General features: G+C 42.3%; 1 protein-coding gene across 2 annotated transcripts in view; it reads left to right on the forward strand.

The window, feature by feature from the left end:
* The window catches only part of tfeb (transcription factor EB), a 30,866-nt gene extending 19,371 nt beyond the window's left edge, over positions 1-11,495 (forward strand). The window contains exons 4-11 of one of the 2 annotated variants that reach the window (XM_070902322.1): positions 907-1,005; positions 1,199-1,378; positions 2,095-2,184; positions 6,691-6,808; positions 7,041-7,097; positions 7,760-7,835; positions 7,951-8,098; positions 8,185-11,495. In XM_070902322.1, the coding sequence (XP_070758423.1) occupies positions 907-1,005; positions 1,199-1,378; positions 2,095-2,184; positions 6,691-6,808; positions 7,041-7,097; positions 7,760-7,835; positions 7,951-8,098; positions 8,185-8,751 (1,335 nt within the window). In that variant the 3' untranslated portion in view covers positions 8,752-11,495. Of the gene's footprint in view, positions 1-906; positions 1,006-1,198; positions 1,379-2,094; positions 2,185-6,690; positions 6,809-7,040; positions 7,098-7,759; positions 7,836-7,941; positions 8,099-8,184 lie in introns of both variants that reach the window. The other variant, XM_070902321.1, reaches the window with a different exon arrangement.
* Positions 11,496-13,364: the final 1,869 nt, after the last annotated feature.

Consider the following 13,364-nt stretch of genomic DNA (forward strand, 5'->3'; position numbering starts at 1 on the left):
GTGGGAGTGGAGTCTTTCTCTGTAGTAATGGGGAGCAGGCCTGCTCTCTACTGAGCCTTTCTCTTTGAAGTGAAGAAATGAGGCCAGCCCATTGCTCTATGTGGCCACCCCAGAGGATTTAGTGTGGCTTTACTCCTGTAGGCATTACTCTGACTTAATGCTGCCGTGTCCTAGTGCCATCACAGTGTTATGGGACAGGGATAATGGGGTGTACATGTGAAGCACATACTCAATGTGTTGTGTGTTATGTGTTGAAATGTTAGTGTTCAACCATGCTGAGCTAATAAGCTTATATAACACACTAAACATTTATGAATTCATTAAAATGCCATTCTGATGATAACCCTGTGTGCTCAGGGATGGGTATTGAAGTAAGTGTCATCACTGTTAAGCACTTGAGCCGTTGCAAAATGGGAAAAAAAATGCTTGAATCTGTGGGTGTATTCTAAAGTGGACTACAATGGCAAAATTGAATATTTGCAGTAAAAATACTGATACGGTCACATAAAAATGTGCTGTCTTTGCCTGAGGTAAAATATACCATTAAGATTTGATTTTGGAGTTGTAATGTATGCAGATTAAAATGTTCTACTTTCATTTGTTTTTCTCAAACATATTAAAAGCCAATTCTGTAATTTGACCATATACATTATTAGTAGTAATCGTCCTTGCATTTAAAGAAATGTTTGGGAGTAACAGCAGCTTTCAATCCTTTTGTTTATATTTGGATCACAGATTGTGTCTTTAAACAATATTACATTACCCCTATAAATCCTGTATATACTGCATTTCCATCGAAAAACGGGTCAAAAGGGAATCATTAACGGGATTAACAAAAGATTGGATCAATGTGCAGAATTAATAATGAAATGAGAATTGATCACATGCTGTCCATCCCTCTCACAGGTTCAGACGCACCTCGAGAATCCTACAGATTACCACATCCGTCAGTCTCTGAAGCAACAGGTGAAAGAATACCTGTCCACCACCTACGCCACCAAACAGGTACCTTTCTGGATGCCTTTACTCTGTGCTGTATATCTGTTTATGTCTGCCTGTGTCTCTTTAGATCATCCATGTATATGTTACCTGTCTTCCCGTTTTTATCTGGTTTGTGCAACAATCCACATACTGTTGCAGTACATTAATCTACGTTATTATCACCATCATCACAGTCTTTCTCTCTCTCTGTCGGTAGACGGTCCACGCAGTAGCAGGGCCCTCTCCTCCCCCAAACATGGGACCTACAGGGGGTTCAGCGTCTGCCCCCCCACCCCTCCACTCCCCACACATGCGCACCGAGCAGCTCATGTCTGGAAACAGCGCCCCCAACAGCCCCATGGCAATGCTCAACATCGGCTCCAGCCACGAGAAAGAGGTAGGCGCCCGTAAGCGTGGGCAGACGGTGGCATAAACATAAACCCTTAAATATAAATTCCTGTTCATGTTATAAAGTACAATTCACAAGGACCAGATTGAACAAATATCCCTAAAATATGACTTAATGACACTCCTATATAAAATTACGAGGATTGAATTTTACCCCCAAAGAGACAATATCTCCACTTTTTATGAAAGCATCATAATGATTTAATTGGTCTCAGCATTTTTAAAGGCATTGGTGTTAATGTGTCATGCGTACAGTAGTTGTGTGGATGAATGTGTAGACTAACTGGCAATAACTGAGACTGGCTATCATTGCAATTTAAATGCTCCATTATGGCCTTGCAAGAGTAATTACAGCTTAACAAGTGACAGGGAAACAGCAGAATGTAAGGCCCTTTGAACCTGCCAGACTTTGACCAACGCTCCTCCTCCTCTTTAGCCAACTCTCGACCTCTCTTCTTTTAGTCTCTCTAAGAGAAAATAGTCTTACAAGTTAACCTCCATGACATCGAAGCCATCTTTAAAGTGTTCTCTTGAGTGAGACATGCAGGGGAGTTCACCTGGAGGCCTACATGCCATCGGGTTTCAGGTGCTTTAATAAACATACGAGTAGTCACAGTCTTCTCTGTATGGTAATTGCTAAACGAGTAGGTGCAGTCTTCAAGTTAGACATGATGGTCTTTAAGCTTGTCATAATCTTTTTTTCAGATGGATGAGGTTATTGATGACATCATCAGCATGCAGTCCAATTATGATGATATTCAGGCATACATTGACCCCGTCCAGATGCCAAACACAGTAAGTAGAGCCAACCCACCAACATGGTGTGATTTCAGGAGTCCTCCATTTTTATTGTCTTTTGTGTTTATTGTCTAATGTACTGTGTGACATCCTACATGATTCAGGAAAGTTAACGGTTTTGGGGGGGTTCTCTCCATATTTGAACTGGAGGGCTAAGGATAGAGGGTATCACACAGACTGTAAAGCCCCGTGAGGCAAATGAGTGATAAGTCATTTTGGGCTATATAAAGAAAACTTGACATGGATACTTTGGAGTAAGGGTGGGCAATATGGCCAAAATCTTCTATCACAGTATGTGTAATTTTATATCCCAGTAAGGGTATATATGTCATGATACATTAATTGTTCTGTAAATTCAATTAAGAAATGGTTTAAAATAACCATACCGTACTTCATGCTCTGTATTTACAATTTCACTCTCCTCCTCCGTGTTTTCTTGTCACTCTCTTCTTCTGCCGCAAACAAGCTTAGAGGTGCATTACCGCCACAAACTGTCACTCTCACGTCGTGGGGGAACATGGTAAGCAGTCCTGCTGCCCAAATTACGTTACCTTGCGAGGCAGCTGGATTTGCAGGATCATGAGAGAATCCAGCCCTGATTTGCTACATAACCTGCCCTGAATATATAGCTCCTGCGGTGGAAACGGTGGACACGTTTCTAGTGTTGCACAGTATATACCTTCATATCGCCCAACCCTACTTGTAACATGCAATATTCTTCACAAAATACAAATTCGTGAAGTAAAACCTCCAATAACACGATGATTTCAGTGTCCGGTGCAATTCGGCTATTTGAGTGAAATCTTGATTTGGTCTTATTTTAGATCATTAATGAATTATTGAAAATGGTAAACTACAATAACCTGACTTATTAGCAGCTCGTTTTACTTCTTTTAAGGGGAAGAATATTTGTAAGATTCAGTAATAAACAAAATAACTAATTTTACTTTGCACTGTTTGTATAATTATATAATTTATAAGGAATACATTAGGTATTCATAAATTGCAACATGCTGTATGCATGTTGATGTTGTGCCGGTTTGCATGGGTCATACACCTTGAATGCCTTAAAATACCACACTAGAATTTTCTAATTGTGTATTCACTGAATATGTAGCTGTCTGAAACCCTCATCCACTTCAAGTTATATTTTGGGCCCAGTCTGCCCTAAATGAGTCATAGGGTTGGATATGCCGAGTCATCAGTACTCAGACGTTGGCAGTAGTTCCTGTAACCACTGTTCCTGCATCTGTCCAGTCTTTCTCTGTCTTTGTCACCCCTCTTATTTATTGTTAACGTTCTTAGTTTTTGTGTCTGTTATTAGGGATGGTGATGGTGTCCCTGCAGTTAAGCAAATGTTGCAAGGCAGCCATTGTAATTTTGCTCTAAACCTGCTTACTTGGTTGTCAGTCTGTTCCTGTGTGTCCCCATAGGAGGCAATAGGTCATGTCTTTATGCACCCATCCACACAAAACACATACACAAACTCACATATACACATGCAAAAGTGTATAATTGACTTACACACTAAACATTCCTTCCTGGACATAGTTAGAAATTGTAGGGAAGACATGTCATGGTGAAGACTGTACAGTGCTTTGTGTTTGAGGGAACAAACTCAGAAAATTAACAATTAAACTGGCCGCAGTTAGAGTTCAACTTGTTTACAAGACATTTGGAGAGAGAGAGGGAGGTGGAGAGGGAGAGGGGGAGGAAAAGAAGGGAGGAGGGAAAGGGGGATGAGGGCAATTTGTGCAAGGGGAAAACAGGCTGAAAGTCCAGTTAGGGGAAAGTTCACTCTTGTTTGGTGGGGAGTGGAGGTAGAAGAAAGACGGGATCGGTACTGCTGAGGTCAGTCTCCCAGGATAGGGGCAGCAGTGCCAGAGAGAGCTGTGTGTGTGCTGCTGGTGCCCGAGAGAGAAGAAGAAGAAGACAGAACACTGGCCTAGTGAGTGAAGGAGTAAAGGATGAAGGAGATGAATAAGACATATGCCATTGTGGAAGTTATCGAAGGAGAACAGATTCAGCTGGTAAGACACTGAAGCACTGTTGTTTGTCAGAAAGTTTAATGTGACTTTGGTTAGTGTTGAGTTTAGCTTTCGCTCCGAGAGAAACAAAAGTTTTGACGGATGCAGAGACAGCTCTAACTCCCAGCCTCAGGTCCCTGATTATAAAACGAGCCACATCATGGGGCGATGGGATGGGGTGGGTGAGGTTTTCATTTTTAGAAGTTTTTTCTGTTTGTGCACGTGATGGGTGGTTCTGCAGGACTGCGATCAGAATTCTTGCATATTTTGAGTTGATGTTGAGCGTCATGTTGGGGTTCAACGTGCAATTGGAGTATGAATATGAGCAGGTCTCAACAAGTGCAGGCTCAGCTCATTGTGTGGTCGTCTATCTGACTCACTGCTCTGTGAGTGTGTGTGTGTGTGTGTGTGTGTGTGTGTGTGTGTGTGTGTGAGAGAGAGACTCAAACCGCCTCTTGTAGCTTCATCTGATAGTATATCCTCTCTGGTTGATTGGTTTAATCCGTGTGTGCTTGTAACATCACACTGATTGATTCAATGATTGATCAACCCCGAGGATGATCAGTGCGTGTAAAACCAGCACAACAAATAAGCCGAGAGAGAAACTCATAGCACAGATCAATATGTTAATAGTGCTGCATTTTCAGAACATTCTACTGATGCTGTGTAAAGTGTTTTTTATTAAAATACACTGGAAACAAAACTCCGAGAACTTTTTCACGACTGACAGACCAGTGAGCAAAACTCACCTGCTAATCCTGATGGGGATTAAACTGGCAAACTCCATGGAATTCTTGGAATCTCAAAGTTTAGTAAAAGCACCACTGAATACCAGGCACAAGCGAACAGTTCGACTCTTTAAGCGTGTGTGTGTGTGTGTGTGTGTGTGTGTGTGTGTGTGTGTGTGTGTGTGTGTGTATGGATGGTTACACTGAGTCCCAGTCACGCTTGCTTGTTCAATTGAGTTAGATGGTTGAGGGGTAGGCTGTCTGGCCAGGACATAGGAGGTCAGTGCGGAAGCATGGAGGAGGCTGGAAGAGTTAAAATTAGAGTTTATTTGAAACAGTGTGTTTTTGAGTTTCATATCATCAGCAGAAAACATGAAAACAACCATAACAGGGATAAAATCCATAGTAGAAAGCAGTTAATATGTCAGCCAAATGACGTTTGAAGTATTTAAAGACGTCGGCTGTAAATCACAATCCCTATTACAGGTCGTATTATGTTTTTGAATGTGATGAAGATCAACGAGACAATTTAAGATGTGATCTTCCGTATCTAAACAGCTTTAAATGCAATTAACATGCAGGTGATACAACATAGTATATCAGTATTTAAAGGATGGCTTCTGTTTTTTATATTTTTTTCTGAATGGCAGAGCTGTAAACCACAACAATATAATTTCCTCCTCAGTTTTTAAGATTTATACTTCATCTTCACATTCTTTAGATCTTTTTGTGAGATTTTTAACAAAGCATATCATTAACATACAGACGTGAACCTGTGGCAGTGTGTGTGTGTGTATTTATGCTTGTGAATGTGTTTGATCTCACAGCTCACACAGTAGCCAGCAGATAAGGTATCTTTTCCTTTAAGTTCTTTATCTTTCAGGCCTCATTAGCAGTGCCACATTTGCCCTCGCTTCAGGGAGTATGACAAGATTGGTAACGAGGCATAAAAAGTCCATCATACTCAAATTATACAGTACAATTAAAAGGAAATCACGTCTTTTTAGGAGTCCATACAAAACTAAATCACTGTTGCTGTTACGCAACGTCTAAAGGGCAAGAGTTAGGAGACCACTCCACAAGTGTGAGCTGAGGAGCTGGAGAAGGCAGAGGAGAGAATCGAGCCATAAACAGAGATAAGATAGACAGGATGATAGTCAATCATTGCTGTGCGTTTGGCAGGCTGTTCTTAGGTGTGATATTATTGCATTATCTCCTGCTATCTGGTCTTTACAGCACACTAAACACGAACACTGACTTTATAAAGGTACTTATAAAGGTGTTTGAAGCTGTTGATGAGTAGTCTAGGAAACAGAGAAATGATCTAGATTTAACAACAGTATGACCTGAGTTTGATTTAGCATTACTTTCCGTTTTAATTACTTATTAAAGTTGAACACTGTCCCCTCATATTATAGTTAAATCACAAGTAAAGTTTATTATGTATTGTGACATCATGTTAAACTGCAGACTTTGGAAGAGGCGTTGATGCCATTGTGTTGATTATATTCTTTGCAAGGTGTTTGTAGGGTTTTCACTTTGTTGAGTCACTCACTGAACATCTGAGTTGTTTTTGAGGAGTTTTATTCACAACTATCCTCTAATGTGGTCTCAGATGAGACAACTGTGAGCTGTAATTTTTTTTTTTAAATGTATCAAAGTAAATTTCATGTGTAGGTTGTCGTTTTTTCTAAATGTGTATATTTGTTGCGTGTATGCGTGGCTGTGTGTGTGTGCGTCCTCCCCAGCTCCCCCTGTCTAGCAGTCACCTGGATGTGTATACAGGTCCTGGGATGAAGGGGCCAGCCATTGCTATGACCAGTAACTCCTGCCCTGCCAACTTGACCATCAAACGAGAACTGTCAGGTGCGGAGGTTTTGCCCCTTGCAGTCACATTTTGACGGCTAGGAAATCATCTAAACTCAGTCAAACTATTAAGATATTAACAGACTGTCATTGAGTAAAAAAAAAAAAAAAGCTTCCTACCTTGTCCTTTAATTTATGTTATGTGGAATTTGTTGACACCACTGAAAAACTGTTTCTGTTGAGGCACGGCACGGTCTCAGCAATTAGTTAATCACTTTTTGTTATTGCAAAAATGCAGAAGCCCGTGCGCTGGCCAAGGAGAGACAGAAGAAAGACAACCACAATCTGAGTAAGTCTCAGCGCCCTCTTTTCTACTTTCTCACTCCCATACTGTACATGCCCTCATGAGCATATGCACACACACACACACACACACACACACACACACACACACACACACACACACACACACACACACACACACATACCATAATCTATCTCTTGCAAAAACAGTTCTATACAGCCTGCTGATTTAGCTGACATAGTGCAACTAGTGGGTGGATGGTTAACCTGGTAATTTCTGCTGTCCTGGCACTTAAGTGTAATTGCCTGTGACTGTGTGTGTGTGTGTGTGTGTGTGTGTGTGTGTGTGTGTGTGTGTGTGTGTGTGTGTGTGTGTGTGTGTGTGTGTGTGTGTGTGTGTGTGTGTGTGTGTGTGTGCCTATACGTTTGTCCTCTTTTGTCCTTTACTATATAATATATGCACTATGCATTGATTTATAGTTTTCAACTCTTTTCAGAATTAAACTCTTTCTGTGTCACTTTTACTGTTTGTGTTGATACATACTTGAGAATTGACTTTTGTACTTCTGAAGGCCAAATTCTGCCTTGAACAAGTTGTTTTTTGTTCCTTCTTCTATGCCTTTGCCTGTACTGTTGTCCTCATCATGTCTTTTCCTTTGTCTGCTCCTATTTTATCTCCCCTTTTGTCTCTTCTTTCCTCTTCACTAGTTGAAAGGAGGAGGAGATTCAACATCAACGATCGTATCAAAGAACTGGGCACCATGATCCCCAAAACCAATGACCTGTGAGTTGCTTTTGCTGAACTGTATTTTCAGTGTGGGTCAAATATTTGAGTGAAACCCGTTACTGCCCGTTACTTACCTGCTGCATTGCCTGTTTGTACCTTACTGTGTGCATAGTGATGTGCGCTGGAACAAAGGCACTATATTGCGGGCGTCTGTGGAGTACATCAAACGCATGCAGAAGGATGTTCAGAGGACCAGAGAGGTGGAGAACAACTTCAAAAGGATGGAGATGGCCAACAAACAGCTGTTGCTACGCATCCAGGTAACACACCCACCCACACACATGCAGAGAAACACAGCAAACACACCGAGACTGACGATGTTGCCCTCTCCGCCCACTGACTGCAGGAGTTGGAGATGCAGGCTCGTCTGCATGGCCTGCCCAGCAACTCCCCCTCTGGCCTGAACCCGAATGACCTGATGCCTTCTTATATAAAACAAGAGACCAGCCCAGAGGAGAACCTCTCTCACCCCCAGGCACAAGCCCACCACCAGCACCAGCACTTACCCCAGAATCAAGCCCAGTCGCAGCAGCACCACTTCCTCCCGCAGACCCACCTCCACCACCAGGGCCAGGCTCAGCCTCAGCCCAGGCAGCTGCCGCCGCTCCCCCAACACCTGCAGCCCCAGCCACCCATCCAGTTCCCATCTGTAGGCAGCTCTCAGCCCTTTGACTTTGCCCAGTCGCTGGACTTGTGTGATGGGATACCCAGCTTCTCAGACAGCATGTCGGGGCTAGGCGACCTGGGCGGACTGGACGTCCAGGGGAGGAGAGGTGAGCTGGCCTTCCTGATGATGGACGAGCCCTTGTCCCCTATGGGCGGAGACCCACTGCTCTCTGCGATGTCCCCTGAAGCCTCAGTCGACTCCAGCCGCAGATCCAGCTTCAGCATAGAGGATGGAGACATACTGTAGACACGTGTGTGCACGCACACACACATGCACATGCACATGCAGAGGTTTCAGTGAGGTTGCAGTAAAAATGTAAAGCAAAAAGTGACGGTACATCGGCACAACAACAGAAAGGAATCAGCCACCAGACGTGACATCATTCACCCAGCACACACACACACTCAATACACATCACACAATTTGACACCGATGACACTCATTTGTGGTACAATGATCTCCCCTTAATGGCACGAGCGAAAGAAGGTACACATCACTCACACAGTTGGAAGTACTTGCACACACGCGCGCACACACACATAGTGCATGTGAGATAAACTGAGCGGCTTGAAACTTTGCCCAACGGACTGAGCATTTACGAGGGGTGAACCAACACTGCCAGGTCAGGAGTTATATAGCACACTTGGCCTTGCTTTCAAAAAGGTGGCTCTGAATCATAATTGAACAGGGGACAAAACCAGCAGTTAATTAGATTGAAGTTATCAGATACAAGGACAACCCGAGTGCGTTGTCTCACTTGATAGAGGACAAGTTATTTTCTCCTTACATCAACCTCTTTTAGCAACCATAAGTGATTGAATGAACGATAGCGAATAAAATGGAAATAGCTTTATGGTCCTGCATGCATAATTTATCTTAAGGGGATGCAGTCCAGTCTCATCGTTCTGTTCCTCAGTCTGTTATTCCTCACTTTGCTTTTGCCTCTAGCACTAGCTGTTTGGTGTTTGATAAAGATCTTTGGTAGCTGGCTAAGCTGAAGTGTATTCTTAAAGTTTCCACATTTGGGGTAAACATTTTAAAACTCAATGGATGGACAATTTATTGACGGAGGCAGAAGCCCTTTTAATTTGTTGCACCTACCCCACTTCTAGCTGTAATTGTTCTCACAAACGCGTATACATGCACACACACTGCTGTCCCCACATCTATAACACTTGACACTGTCATGACCTTTACCCGAAGAAGACACCATGTGTTGACTCTGATGAGAGAAAAACCATTTGATAGTCTCCAAAAAAAACAAAAAAACAGTGTGTCATCCAAATCTGTGATTTTTCAAAAAACTCAGGTACTGTAACAGAATACAAGCAGGATCATTTTTAAGTAGAAGCAGATGTTAACCTGAACTGTGTCGGGCTCATAACCCCTATCACTGTGCCTTTTCATTTTTGCAGCTGCTGCTCTTCAAAGGCATGTTTTTATAGGCCAGAGGTCATGACCAGGGTTTAGCCTTAATATCAACTTCAATTATGCCAGTAAATGCTTCAGAGTTTGCCTCTGCACCAACTATGCCTTTGTTGTTGCAGGAGATAAGCGTTTCATTTTTCTCCCACTAATTGACTTTGTAGGGCCCGACTTGTTTTAGAGGCCCAGGTGAAGGAGAGGTATAGTGACGGGGTTTAATACTGGACGGAGAAAGAGATAGTTTGTCTCAGCTGACAGGAGAAGTAGTGCAATCTTCACTGTAAAACACGGCATCAGCGCACACTTGCATGCATTCACTGCTCTCACTCGGTTCACAAACAGGCATGCATTAAAGGCTCACTTAGAACACACACACGTTCAGAATAGTGCTCACATACATACAACACATACAGTATAGCCTTGAGGCTGTTTTCAAATCAGCACGTTAACATGTCTCCTGTGCTTCAGTCTCTCCCCAGACGAGTCGAGTGAAGCTGCCAGCTGCAGAGGTACAACTCGGGGCTGCTGTTCAACTGCCTGCTACTGTAAAGGGAATGTGTTATCCCACTGGCCGCAGTTGTCACAGTGATGGTTGGGGTAGGCTGAGGTGGACCTGAGTTGTATCTCTGCTGAGGTACGCCTGGGGCTTGGCTTTGATTTGATAAAGCTTATGATCAGTACTGATAACGGTAGAAAAAAAGAACTTTGTTGGTGATTTTTTTTTTTTGATTTAAAAGAAGTGGTTGTTTTCTTTACTATATAGTTTGTTGTTTATTTTATCTCCCAAAAGCACTGGAAACTATATTATTGTTTTGACTTTGTACATGGAAGAATTATGGAATAAGATTTATTTCAGATGTTATATGCCACTAAGCCACTTAAATGTATTTTATTTGTATTTGTTGTTTTAGTTCTGTTTCAATTTTATTCCAAAACTACCCTTTCTTCTCAGAGCCATTTTCAGTAAGCACACTATTAAGGCCTTTAAGCCACCAACGTTTCATTGGGGAAGGAGTGGGGAGCTTCCAGATTTCAATTGACTGTAGAGAGATGAAGAGATTATGTACATTTTTGATGCCATTTTTATATGATTGGGATTTTATTTTTCTCTTTGTTTTAACTTTTGAAATTTGGAGCCAGACATAGATGAAAGGCGATTCTTTGATTTGATTGAATTCAAGTTGCTCATTTTATGAATGTAAGCTTTACCAGTGGTACTGGTCAGACTGAAGCAGGTCGACGTTTTTCGCCATGCCTCCTCCCTCCCTGACTTTGGTTTCCATGGAGACTGGAAGACAACTGACTTCACATAAACTCTGAGCCGAGGAGTTGTGGTTGCCATGGCGTCGTAGCACTGACTCTGCTTTTGTGTCTGTCTGTCTGCCAGTGTTGTGCCTTTTCCCTATCAGCCACAGTTTGACTGTTGCACTGTCACCCAGCCAACACTCCAAAGAGCTGCTCAGGCCTCCTTTACTCTTCCACTAGAGGGCGCTCTGCAGAGCAAACTACACAGGGAAAAGTGGTTCTGATTTTACTGAGAATATAAAATGTTTTACCAGAATCCATTCACTGGCTTTTAGTGTTTTTTTTATTGATATCATTTGAGAAATATGCGTGTGTGTGTGTACTTGTGTGACGAAAATCTTTTTTCTAACGGTCACATTGTGGGGACTCTGCTTCCGTTTAGGGACAAAAATCTGTTCCCCACAAGGTTAAAGTCTCCCTCGACTCAAAAGTGTGTTTTTGTTATTGTTACTTCTAGGATGTTTGACCCTCACTGTGCAGAATGATTTATTGTGCAGACAGAGTTTGACATTAGAAGGTTTTTTTTTTTTTTTGATTCATCTGTTGAAGTGGAAAGTTTCTCTGCTCACCTTAAATCTCAGTTCAAGATGAGTTCATACGAGCTGATTTTGTGACATCATAACTAGCCTGGAAGCCGATCGTTTCGTGACCATATTAAGCACAAATTATTATTCCAAGCAGAGTATTTTTATATGCCTGAAAACATGTCCGTCTCATCTCTAACAGTGCACTGGACCATGGTTTACAACTTGTTCAGGTTTGTCTCCTGGGAATGAATGCAAGTCAATGCAATGCCCTCCTAAATGAAGAACAAACAAGATTGAACAGATTTTACAATAAAATTTCACATGCATTTCGTTACCGAATATGAATAAATAAACACCTCATTGGGAAATGTGACTATTGAGATAGATTGTGTGACAGTACAGTTAAAAAGTTGGGGTGTAGTGATGTGTATTATTTGATACGAATCATAAAAGCGGAGTCTCCTTCCATCATCAAGTCATCGCCTACATCTGGGGAATGAAGAAGAAATTGACGACAGTAGTTAAAGAATGGAAAGGTACTGTCCATTAATCAATTGTGAGTCAGTGAATATAAGTAAATTGTTTTTTTCTGTGCATGATGTTTCTGTTAGTCTGTGTGTCTCACTGTTCTCGTCATTTTTGGCAGAGGACAGATTAAACCCTCTAAATGCCGTAACATAATATGTCCACCAGGGAGCACCAGAGGTCTATATTGTAGAAGACGGTCCCAGTCTCTCCTTCAGTTCTCGTCTGTGATATTACTGTCACGGCAGTCACAGAAAGGACTGAGCTGCCGTGCAATTAACCTCTTTTAAATACAACTTAAGAACCCAATCTCATTTTTGCTTGTTCACAAATGGCAAGCAGAGTTGAGTGATGCTCAGTATGTTTCTTTTTTGTACAGAACACAGCAGCAACTGTTGGGCATACTGATTGCATATCCCAGCATAGCAGGACAGCATTCCCAGTACACAGAAGAAAATACAAAGCTTTTGATGAATGAAATGTATTGGTGCCTATTTGGTAAAATCACCCTCTTTTCTCAGAGGTGGTGGCCTTCACATTTCACCTGCCTCCTCCATTTTTTTTTTTTTGTCCTCTTGTGCAGCACTTTTCATCATCTCCTGATGTATTAGTCCAGGGCTGCTTCAGGATGATCCATAAACCATTTAACAGCCTTTCTTAAGTTAAATCGGGTAATCTTATTCCTCAACCACACACATACACACACACACTGACTGATGCCGCAGAGCATGTTTAAGTGTAGTGGTGGTGTCTGCAGCCCATCCACAGGCCCATTCTCTCGGGTCTTTATGATGCTAATGTACTCCCCAGTCTAATAAATCCCTGTAGAGCTGCAAAGAGTAGATCTTATGGCTCACTCCGATCACCACCTTTTCGCCCATCTCCCCCCAACACACATACACGCACTGCTATTACCGCAGCAGAAGTGCCTGCCTTGCACTTCCACAGATACTTGGGTGGCTGTTTAGTAAGAGCGAGAGAGGGAAAGGGTTGAGACAAATCAAACATGAAGGTGTAATTTAAGAGATGTTGGCACGAGAACGCAGAGTTCGGCCCTGGCATAGAGTGCTGGGGTTG

This window comes from Enoplosus armatus, chromosome 3 (assembly GCF_043641665.1).
Source record: "Enoplosus armatus isolate fEnoArm2 chromosome 3, fEnoArm2.hap1, whole genome shotgun sequence".
In the NCBI taxonomy this organism is placed as follows: domain Eukaryota; kingdom Metazoa; phylum Chordata; class Actinopteri; order Centrarchiformes; family Enoplosidae; genus Enoplosus; species Enoplosus armatus.